Source organism: Mus pahari, chromosome 14 (assembly GCF_900095145.1).
Source record: "Mus pahari chromosome 14, PAHARI_EIJ_v1.1, whole genome shotgun sequence".
NCBI lineage: Eukaryota > Metazoa > Chordata > Mammalia > Rodentia > Muridae > Mus > Mus pahari.
This window is the reverse complement of record NC_034603.1, coordinates 38,452,566-38,463,111: the sequence shown is the minus strand read 5'-3', so window position 1 is coordinate 38,463,111 and position 10,546 is coordinate 38,452,566. Positions and strand designations below refer to the sequence as shown.

The 10,546-nt window shown below is 51.0% G+C and overlaps 2 protein-coding genes across 4 annotated transcripts; one reads left to right on the top strand and one right to left on the bottom strand.

Annotated features, from left to right (window-relative positions):
• The first annotated feature begins 6,198 nt into the window (after nucleotides 1-6,198).
• Chrne (cholinergic receptor nicotinic epsilon subunit) lies at nucleotides 6,199-10,521 on the top strand. Its single transcript, XM_021213457.1, has 12 exons — nucleotides 6,199-6,257; nucleotides 6,482-6,624; nucleotides 6,708-6,752; nucleotides 6,856-6,965; nucleotides 7,065-7,220; nucleotides 7,676-7,776; nucleotides 8,032-8,232; nucleotides 8,310-8,424; nucleotides 9,614-9,728; nucleotides 9,804-9,990; nucleotides 10,076-10,182; nucleotides 10,276-10,521. Exons 1-12 carry the CDS (start codon nucleotides 6,212-6,214, stop codon nucleotides 10,429-10,431), a joined length of 1,482 nt encoding a protein of 493 aa, XP_021069116.1. The 5' UTR covers nucleotides 6,199-6,211; the 3' UTR covers nucleotides 10,432-10,521.
• On the bottom strand, nucleotides 8,490-9,505 carry C14H17orf107 (chromosome 14 C17orf107 homolog). 3 transcript variants are annotated; one of them, XM_021213461.2, is made up of 4 exons: nucleotides 9,382-9,505; nucleotides 9,070-9,270; nucleotides 8,769-8,976; nucleotides 8,490-8,619 (listed from the first exon to the last, which is right to left on the bottom strand). In XM_021213461.2, the coding sequence occupies exons 1-4, from the start codon at nucleotides 9,445-9,447 to the stop codon at nucleotides 8,579-8,581; spliced, it is 516 nt and encodes a 171-aa protein (XP_021069120.1). In that variant the 5' UTR covers nucleotides 9,448-9,505; the 3' UTR covers nucleotides 8,490-8,578. The 3 variants fall into 3 exon arrangements, with proteins under 3 accessions (XP_021069120.1, XP_021069117.1, XP_021069118.1); XM_021213459.2 differs by having other exon boundaries at nucleotides 8,524-8,619; nucleotides 8,698-8,976; XM_021213458.2 differs by having other exon boundaries at nucleotides 8,512-8,619; nucleotides 8,698-9,270.
• Nucleotides 10,522-10,546: the final 25 nt, after the last annotated feature.

The following is a 10,546-nucleotide window of genomic DNA, read 5'->3' as shown; positions in this document are numbered from 1 at the left end:
AGTGGTTTTGATACACTGTTTAAAAAATAATTCCCACCCCCAAATCACAAAAGACTCCTACAGTCTCTTCAGTCAGTTCTAGCTCTTTGCTACCCTCTAGTTCACCGGGGTTTGCTCTTTATCTGCTGTGAAGTGTGGGAGTAGCTTGCTTGCTTTTCTCACCATAGATGCCATTGCTCGTTGTGTTGATAATGGCCTCTCCCACCGATGTCCAGAGAGTTGCCCTCCTTGTTCTCCCAGGACCCAGGAACTGGCTCTCCTGCTGGTACAGTGTTGCTGTGGCTTTTGTGAGGTGTTCTAACATTGGGGAGGCCAAGTTTCTCTTATGGTCCTTTTCAAAAGCTCTCCATGAACCTTTATGCTGGTATGTATAGTTTTAAATGAGTATCAAGTTTCCTTTTAAAAGTATTTATAGATTACCTTAGGGAGAATGGACATATTTATAATTTTAAGGTAACTCATTGACATAGGTACCAATCACTTAATTTATATAGAACCCACTGTAATAATTCTTCCTCCTCCTTCTTGTCCTCCTCCTCCTCTTCTTTGATTGTATTTATTTTATGTCTTAGTGTTTTCTTGAATATCTATACACCGCGTGCATGCAGTGCCCGCAGAGGCCAGAAGGGGGCATAGGATCCCCTGGAGTCACAAAGGATTGTGAAGGACCCAGTGGGGATCCCTGACATTATTAGTGATACTCTGTTAGGCTTGCAGACAGGAGCCTAGCATAACTCCTCTGAGAGGCTCTACCCAGCAGCAGACTGAAACAGATGCAGATATACACAGACGAGCATTGGATAGAGGTCGGGGACTTTTATGGAAGAGCTGGGGAAGGATTGAAGGAACTGAAGGGGATGGCAGCCCCATAGGAAGATCAACAGGGTCTACTAACCAGGAGCCCTGGGAGCTCGCAGAGACGGAGCCACCAATCAAAGCACACACACAAGCTGGGCCGAGGCCCTCAGCACGTATGTAGCAGATGTGCAGCTCAGTCTCTATGTGGGTCCCCCAACAGTGGAGTGGAGGCTGTCCCTAAAGTTGTAGCCTGACTGTGTGTAGTATCTGCTCACCAACCAGAGTACCTGGTCTCAGTGGGAGAGTGCCAGAGTGGATGGGGCACCTGAGAGGGGGCACCCTTTCATAGGAGAAGGGGAGGGGAGTAGAGGGAGAGACTCTGGGGGGGGTCCAGGAAAGGGGTAGCATTTGGGATGTAATAAATATTAATTTTTAAAAAGTTAAAATAAATAAATTATAAATTAAAAAACAACAACAAACCACTGTAGGAAGCTGCCAGCTTTCCAAAGTGGCCGTCTGGTTTACTGTTCTTTTGTTGTTTGTTTTTTTCTTTTTGTGGTGGTTGTTCTAAGACAGGGTCTCACTACATCGCTCAGGCTGACCTGGAGCTTGCTAGGTAGAGTAGGCTGTAGAACTCAGAGACCCCCCCCCCCACACACACACACCTACCTCTGCTAGGACTAAAGACCCATACCACTTCACTTGGCATCGTCTGCTTTCAAATGAGTGGCATAAATATTCAGTATTGATAGTGAGCATATTAAAGCACAGTGAGGCCATAGCATCATTTGTTAGCATCCCCTGCCTACTGCACCCCTGTGTTATTTGAGTCCTACCTCAAATCGCCTTGGGGACAACTGTTGGTTACTTGGTCTGTTCAACTGAGACAGGGTCTGACATAGCCACGGTTGGCCTTCAACCCCTGACCCTCCTGCCCACATCTCTCAAGTGCTGGGATTCTTCCTGCATGCCAACATGCCCAGCATGCTGGCTAGAATTTCTTATTAGTTTTTCTTTCTTTTTTTAAGATTTTTATTTATTTATTATATGTAAGTACACTGTAGCTGTCTTCAGACACTCCAGAAGAGGGAGTCAGATCTTGTTATGGATGGTTGTGAGCCACCATGTGGTTGCTGGGATTTTAACTCAGGACCTTTAGGAAGAGCAGTCGGGTGCTCTTACCTGCTGAGCCATCTCACCAGCCCTCTTATTAGTTTTTCTAACTCTGAGCCCTTCCCTCCTGCCCTTCAGGTTCACCGGAGTCTTTCCCGTTCCACATGTAGGCTCATCTTCTCATTCTCTGAACCCGAGCCATGGCGCCTGGCTTTCCCCGTGACTGCGGTGTCCAGGTGCGGCTGACGTGAGGCGGCCCTTCAGGTGTATGTGGCACTGGAGCAATGGCTGAGAGCTTTGCAGCCAGATCCACTGGCGACAGGCAAGGGAGGGAGGGAGGGAGGGAGGGAGAGAGGGAGGGAGGAGCATAGAGAGGGATGGAGGGACTGGAGAGCGCATGAGCCTGGCAAGCTTTTGAAACCTCAAAGTCTGCAGTGATGGCCACACCTCCTCCAACAAGGCCACACCCTCTTCCTAATAGGTCACCAACTGGAGACTAAGTATGCAAATCTTTAAGCCTGTGAATGTTATTCTCCTTCTGATAATCACACAGTCATATCTCTGGACCTGTGGTTGGAGAGAACAGTTCTCAGTAAAAAGATGCCAGCCGTTCATTTAGTCTATCCGTCCAGCGGATAACAATCAAGTATCTGCAGCGTGCCAGACTCTACTGAATACCTTGGACGCAGGCAACCAGCAGGGAGACACGGCTGGTTAGCGTCTACTGGATACTCCCGGGCCTGGCTCTGCTAACCCACTTTCCCTGCTAGGAAAGAGAGACTGCTATTTGTGCTAACCACAGAGGGAGCGCTCCTGGGACTAGCTGGGGATGGCACCTTGAGAAGGTCCTGGGTGATCAGAAGCAGCAGCCCTCTGCTCTGGCAGGGGCAGCCGCAGCTGTTCAGAGCAGCTGGCCAAAAGGAGTTGGAGAAGGGAGCGGCTTCCTGTTGAGCTGAGATCTTTGTGGTTAGCTTGGAAGTCAGCCTCCAGAGAAACTGGAATTTTTAATATACAAATACAAAACCAAGACTGGCTCACAGGCATGTTCCCGACACCTACAGCTGGTTAGGAGACTTGGAGAGACCCCAAGTTATCCCCATCACCCTTCCTGCTCTGTTCTTGCTCAGGTACGGACTTGGTCAGGAATGCGTGTCTGGACAGGAGCGTGAGGGTCAGAGGACACTGTAGGCATGGTCCACTTTCTCCTTTCTTCATGTGGGTCCAGGGCATCAAACTCAGGTCCTCAGCTTTGCATGCAGCACCTTTACCCCGTCCACCGTTTACACATATACGTTATGTACACTGGTCCCCATTTGTGTCTTTTTGGTTTGAGTTTTAGTGTCCTTGTGACCGTGGGTTTGGAGCTTGGTAAGCTCACCAATGGATCAAGTGGGGCTTGGTGAGCTCGCCAGTGGATCAAGTGGGGCTTGGTGAGCTCGCCAGTGGATCAAGTGGGGCTTGGTGAGCTCACCAGTTGATCAAGTGGGGCTTGATGAGCTCGCCAGTGGATCAAGTGGGGCTTGGTGAGCTTGCCAGTGGATCAAGTGAGGGCTTTCTTTTTTTTTTTTTTTTTTTTTTTTTTTTTTTTTTTTTTTTTTTTCCAAGTCAGGGTTTCTCTGTGGAGCCTTGGATGTTCTGGACTTTGTTCTGTAGACCAGGCTGGCCTCAGACTCACAGAGATCCTCCTGCCTCTGCCTCCCGAGTGCTGGGATTAAAGGTGCTTTCTGTCACCACCACCACTCAGCAGAAGCAACTTTTTTTTTTTCTTTTTTCTTTTTTTTCTTTTTCTTTTTCTTTCTTTCTTTTTTTTTTTTCTTTTTTTTTTTCTTTTTCTTTTTTCTTTCTTTCTTTTTTTTTTTCTTTTTTTAAAGATTTTATTTACTTGGGGCTGGAGAGATGGCTCAGCCGTTAAGAGCACTGACTGCTCTTCCAGAGGTCCTGAGTTCAAATCCCAGCAACCACATGATGGCTCACAACCATCCATAATGAGCTCTGACGCCCTCTTCTGGTGCGTCTGAAGACAGCGACAATGTACTCAGATATAATAATAAATCTTTAAAATTTTTAAAAATTTATTTATTATATGTAAGTACACTGTTGCTGTCTTAAGACTCTGCAGAAGAGGGCATCAGATCTCATTACAGATGGTTGTGAGCCACCATGTGGTTGCTGGGGTTTGAACTCAGGACCTTCAGAAGTACAGAGGCTCTTAACAGTTGCTCTTAAGCAACTCTTATTAACCTGTATAATCATAGTATCTGGGTTGTAAGTGCCCACTAATGTTTGAACAAATGTCTGCATTTAGCACAATGCCCTATAGCCCAGGCCCTAGCTCAGTGACTGGATTAAGTGACGCCCAGCATGATGTTCAAGGTGGTGAGTTCACTTCCACAAATCCTTTCTGGGGTCTGCAGTGGAAAATGAGAAATTAGTACATAGGAGAAACAGAGGCTTCAAATGAGTGTGAGAGACAGACAAGGGCCCATGGCCGTGCTGGTCTAGAGGACTCTGAGGGGCTTTGACAGGTAGGGAAAGAAATGAGGAAATACTGACCATAACTGTGCTGTGAGATGTAAACTGATCACAGAGGCACGAAGGTCGGTGACGGCGGTTAGCGAGCCTCACGCCTTATTACCAACACACCTGTGTGAATGACCCTCTGCTACAGATCCTTTTCACGAATTCAGGACATAAGTGATTATTTTCCTGGATTGGGGTGATGCATAAGGTGTAACGCATAAAGGGCTTCCAGCTGGGCATGGTGCACACGTGTCTGGAGTCTCAGCACTTAGGAAGACGAGGCAGGAGGACTGTGGAGTGGGCTTATGTAGTTCTAGGCTAGACTGGTCTACATAACAAGACCCTGTTTCAAGAAACCCCTCCCTTAAAAGCCAACAACAACAACAAAAAACCAAAATGTTTATTCCTCTACTTCTTACCCGGGGAGGAAGGCCTAGCTTTTTACAAAGCAGCTTCCGAGTACCTCAACACATCCAAGCACACGCCTGCAGGCCCCCGGAGGGCCTGGAACATCAGGAGTTCAAAGCCAGACTGAGCTCTACAAGACCTGTCTGAGCCTACAAAACCTACCTTAAAAACAAATGAAACAATGAAAACCAGGCCTGGTGGCTCATGACTGTCATACCAGCACTCAGGTGGCTGAGGCAGAAAGTTCAAAAAAATGTCAGCACCAGCCTGAGTCACACTCAAGACCAGTGTGTTTTGGACAGCAGTCGGAAAGACAGTCTCATTGATGACCACCAATAAGGTGGCAGCAAGAAAAGGGGGGGGATAGCAGGTGTCCTGCTCAAAGGAAGGCGATCAAGGTGGGCTTACCCCGGGGTCACGGTGAAGGTGCTGGGCCCAGTACTGAATGCAGGCTTTGCCAGATCAAGCATGTCACTGCAGACTAATTCTGTACGATGACCTGTCTTATTGCTAGGTCTTTAGGAGACTTTGTGTAACTGTAAAAGTGTGAATTGGCCCCTGTCAGGGATGATAGCATGTACTGCACAGGGAGGTTGTGGTGGTTTGAGTGAGAACACCTCCCATCTCTACACACACACACACACTAAGGACCAAGGCTCATGTTTGAATGCTTGGTCCTTAGTTGGTGGAACTGTATGGGAAGGATTGAATGTGGCCTTATTGGAGGAGGTGTGACATTGGGGTTGGCCTTTGAGGTTTCAAAAGACTATTCCCAGATCTCTGCTTCATGGTTGTCACCTGAAGATATGAGCTCTCAGTTTTTACTCCAGCACCAGGCCTGCTGCCATGCTCCCCACCATGATGGTTCTGGAATCTCACCCTCAGCAACCACGACCTTCAAATGTTTTATATGTTGCCTTGGATATAGGGTCTTAGGATGGCAATAGAAAGGTGTCTAAGCCAGGGGTAGTATGGGAGGTGCGGGGTGTTACTCCCTTGGGTGCATCCATTAGAATCACCAACACAGGGCAGCTGTACAGAAGATAGCAGTATGTTTTGAGAATGGGGTCTACAGCCTAACGGCTTGTGGTTTCAAGTGTTATTAGAGGCCTGCTTCTCTCCTGAGACGATAGGCCTTGTGGCTTATAGAACTGGCTGAAACCCAGGCAAAGCATGCTGGGATGGGGTGGGGCAAGGGACACGGGATACAGGATGGGGCAGCTGCCTCCCCCACCCCCACAGCAGGGGCAGAGGATTAGATGACAGTCCCCAAACCTTGCCCGGAACTAACACCCCCCCCCCCCTCACACAGGCACCTTGGCCTGTTCCCTCAAGCTCGGCAAAGCTCAGAATCTGAGAACCAGACATCAGGATGGCAGGAGCTCTGCTTGGTGCCCTGCTTCTCCTGGCACTCTTTGGTAGGGACGGGGGTCAGGGAAGCCAGGTGGATCCGTGTGTCAACATGAAGGGAGTGGGGAAAGGACTGAGACCGGGGTGGAGACGGAGACACTACTTGGTCCCCAGATACAGTGTTGTTGGTTTCGGAAGAATCTAGAAATATAAACTCAGGAGGTGGCCTGGGGGCAGAGAAGTCTTTCGGGCTGCTGCTTGTGTACAATGACCCTTTCTTCTTGAATCATAGGCAGAAGCCAGGGAAAGAATGAAGAGCTGAGCCTGTATCACCATCTCTTCGACAATTATGACCCAGAATGCCGGCCAGTTAGGAGACCCGAGGACACTGTCACCATCACCCTCAAGGTCACCCTAACCAACCTCATCTCACTGGTAAGCCCTTCCCCCAATTCTTATCCTACACCCTCACTTCTACCCCCTAACTCCTGGCTTCAGCAGGCTTCTCTCTGTTGTAGAACGAGAAGGAAGAAACCCTGACCACCAGTGTGTGGATTGGCATTGTGAGTCAGACCTGGGGAGCAGTGGGAGGGTCCCCAGCCAAGCCCCTTCTCTCCTGCCAGGCAGGAGACGGAGAGCACACACTCTCTCGTCCCCACCTCTTAGGACTGGCACGACTATCGGCTCAACTTCAGCAAGGACGATTTTGCAGGCGTAGGAATCCTTCGGGTCCCTTCAGAACGTGTATGGCTGCCAGAGATTGTTCTTGAAAACAAGTGAGGACCACCCAAGAGGGCAGGCTGCAAAGGGAACTGGTTTTGGGGGATTTGGTTGGTGAAGGAGGTTCAGACATGTGAAAAGCTTGGTTTCCACAGTATTGATGGGCAGTTTGGAGTGGCCTACGACTGCAATGTTCTAGTCTATGAGGGAGGCTATGTGAGCTGGTTGCCCCCAGCCATCTTCCGCAGCACCTGCGCAGTGGAGGTCACCTATTTCCCCTTTGACTGGCAGAACTGCTCTCTCATTTTTCGGTAGGAAGAAACACTTCAATCATGATATTGAGAAGGGCCTAGGGCAGGGGACAGGGCCTGCTATGGAGGAATAGGTGGGGTCTTCTTTGGAAGGACTTTGGGAAGGAGTCGGAGTGGGGCGCTGGAGTGAAGGGGTGGGAAGCTGGATTAGGCTTGCAGTAGGGGTGGGCACAGACTTCTTGCTGCCATCTTGTAGTTTCATCCCATATAGTTGCAGCTATTCCCCGGGAGGAGTCTGAGGCATAAACATGGCTTGAGTCCAGGAATTGAGTCCTTGGATAACATGGTGAGACCGTCAGCAACCCAAAACAGAACAAAAAAGGAAGCAGGATTGGGAACGCACTGGGGAATGTGGGCAAAAGAAGACAGCCATGTTACCCTGCCAGATCTGAGCTTCCAGGGTGGGACTAAGATGGCTCCCAGCTTCTGGGGTAAGGACTGGCCCTGGTTCACAGCTCCCAGACCTACAATGCTGAGGAGGTGGAGTTCATCTTTGCTGTGGATGACGACGGCAATACCATCAACAAAATCGACATCGACACCGCAGCTTTTACCGGTGAAGGGATAACCCCTTTCCAAAACATCTTCTCCCAGATAAGGCTCAAGGAGGGGACATTCAGTGTAGGGCTTGACCCGTACCACACAACCGGAAGCTGAGCTTCTTGAAGTCAGTCTAGATTTGCTGTCTTCACCCCCACCAGAAATGCCCCTCTCTACCCATTCCGCCCCCATGCTGACAGCCCAGGTTTCAAGTGGCCCTCTTGGCCTGGAGTTGCAGGTGTGCGGGCTGACAACGCCCTATGTCCTGCAGAGAATGGAGAATGGGCCATCGACTACTGCCCAGGCATGATTCGCCGCTACGAGGGAGGTTCCACAGAAGGCCCTGGAGAAACTGACATCATCTACACGCTCATCATCCGCCGGAAGCCACTTTTTTACGTCATTAACATCATTGTGCCTTGCGTGCTCATTTCTGGCTTGGTGCTGCTCGCTTACTTCCTGCCTGCGCAGGGTAAGGGGTGACCCTGACTCCTGAACCCCAGGCTGGGCTTGCTCCCTGGCTCGCCTCTCACAGCTTGCTCCTTCTAGCTGGTGGCCAGAAATGCACGGTCTCTATCAACGTCCTGCTAGCCCAGACTGTCTTCTTGTTTCTAATTGCCCAGAAAATTCCAGAGACTTCTCTGAGCGTGCCACTGCTGGGCAGGTAATCTCAAAGTGGGTCCCCACAGAGATGGGGGCATGCATGGAGAATGTAGCCAGAGAAGGCTTGCATAGGGACTTGGTGTTGTCCCGTTCTTGACTTTTATTTGGACACAGGGTTGGACTGGGACAGTGATGGATTATCTGTCTCATTCTCCTCACTGCTGCTGGACGACACCTTGAGGTCTCCCGAGTGTCTCTGTTAGGACAGTATAGTTCAGTATCTCCTTAACCATACTTCCTATGACCCATGTCACACCCTTTATCCCAAACGCACCGGATCCCCAGGGACCCCAAGGCCCAGCTGGCGTAGGGTTTGTGGCAGGGATGAGGTAGATCCGTGCAAACCTCGTCCACACAGGTACAACCACGCCCCCTGGATCAGGTACCGGGCACTTGCGCCAGCTGCCGCTCCAGCTTGCCGAATCCCCTGCCCTGCGGCCTGGGCTACACGGGCCAGCGCCCTACTAGGATCCCCAGTGTCCGGGGCTGGGCCTGGGCAGTCGTTGCCGCTGTCCAGTCGCTGCACCTCCTGCTGCAGCCACAGGGCCGAGATCTGCATTGGGGCATGCGGGCTAAAGGTCTCTGCTTTTGCTGGCCTAGCCCTCTCCCCCTTTTCTCCCCATCCCTCAGCCTCCCAGAGCTGCACCTCTAACAAGGTGGTTCCAAAGCTTATCATGCTGGCTGCAGCTTCTCTTAGCACCAATCCTAGGGTGGCCTTCTGGGTGGGTAACTTGTCGGATTCCAGGGGGTCCTGGGACTTAAGCTCTCTGAACCTTTGCACTAGATATTCGTGAGCTGCGGCCACAGCAAGTTCCAGGGAAGATAGAAGTGGAGGCTGTAAGGCCACCTGGAGGAGTAAGGGTAATGAGTGGAGTGGTCACATGGAAAGGGTCATAGCAGGAAGCGCTGGGGACCTCTCCAGAGTCTGCCTTTGAGTGGGCCATTCTAATACCCTCACCTCGGTGGAGCTGTGGAAGTGGTAGACCCACAGCAGGGTGTCCAAATTGCTGGGAATCCCCTTCATGGCCGCAACAGATGGTATATGCAGAAGGGCCGGGACAATACTGGCATCGTTGAGGAGGAGCAAGAGGTAACGCCACCAGTTGTGCGGAGGTGGTATTTGTGATGTAGAGGGCAGCTAGTGCCTTCTGTTTGTGGAGTGCTGTGACATCAGGCTTCCTGTATATCAGGTTTCTTATTTTCGTCATGGTGGTTGCCACGCTCATTGTCATGAATTGCGTCATCGTGCTCAACGTATCTTTGCGTACGCCAACGACTCATGCTACATCCCCTCGGCTGCGCCAGGTAAGCGCTGGTTGAAGAAAGTACTGCCCAGGGGTGGGAAGCAGGCTTGGAACCTCTCTCTGTCCCTGGCTGCAGATTTTATTAGAGCTACTGCCGCGTCTCCTGGGCTCAAGCCCACCCCCAGAGGATCCCCGGACTGCCTCACCAGCGAGGCGAGCCTCGTCTGTGGGCATTCTGCTCAGAGCGGAGGAGCTCATCTTGAAAAAGCCGCGGAGCGAACTCGTGTTTGAAGGTCAGAGGCATCGGCACGGAACTTGGACCGGTGAGCACTGCTCTTGGGTCAAAGGCATACACTCGCTGTTGGGGACGCTCTTTTAATGACCCAGGACTTGCTGTTGCCTTAGCAGCAGCCCTCTGCCAGAACCTAGGTGCTGCAGCCCCCGAGATTCGCTGCTGTGTGGATGCCGTGAACTTTGTGGCTGACAGCACAAGAGACCAGGAAGCCACTGGAGAGGTGGGTGGGGAGGTTGAGGCGGAGCAGTGCTAGATGCCCCGCCCTCCAGGCTCCTCCCTCGCTAAACTCCTGTGCGCGCGCTCTCTCTCACAGGAACTGTCCGACTGGGTGCGTATGGGGAAGGCCCTGGACAATGTCTGTTTTTGGGCAGCTTTGGTGCTCTTCAGCGTCGGTTCTACTCTCATCTTCCTTGGGGGTTACTTCAACCAAGTTCCTGATCTCCCTTACCCACCGTGCATCCAACCATGAGCCTGCACAGGCACCCACCTCACCCCTGCCCCCCAAGAAAGAGATTTTGAAAACAGGCTGATGTCAATAAATCTGGTTTGTGAACTTGCAGGAGGGCTTGTGTGGTCATGTGGGT

Excerpts from the sequence above, each read along its gene's own strand:
- Chrne (XM_021213457.1), top strand. The coding sequence starts at position 6,212 with ATGGCAGGAGCTCTGCTTGGTGCCCTGCTTCTCCTGGCACTCTTTG. Across the intron at positions 8,233-8,309 it reads TTACTTCCTGCCTGCGCAGG|CTGGTGGCCAGAAATGCACG; the intron begins GTAAGGGGTGAC and ends TGCTCCTTCTAG. Across the intron at positions 9,729-9,803 it reads CATCCCCTCGGCTGCGCCAG|ATTTTATTAGAGCTACTGCC; the intron begins GTAAGCGCTGGT and ends CCCTGGCTGCAG.
- C14H17orf107 (XM_021213458.2), bottom strand. The coding sequence starts at position 9,447 with ATGAAGGGGATTCCCAGCAATTTGGACACCCTGCTGTGGGTCTACCAC. Across the intron at positions 9,271-9,381 it reads ACTTCCACAGCTCCACCGAG|GTGGCCTTACAGCCTCCACT; the intron begins GTGAGGGTATTA and ends TTACTCCTCCAG. Across the intron at positions 8,620-8,697 it reads TTGGGGTCCCTGGGGATCCG|AGACACTCGGGAGACCTCAA; the intron begins GTGCGTTTGGGA and ends CTGTCCTAACAG.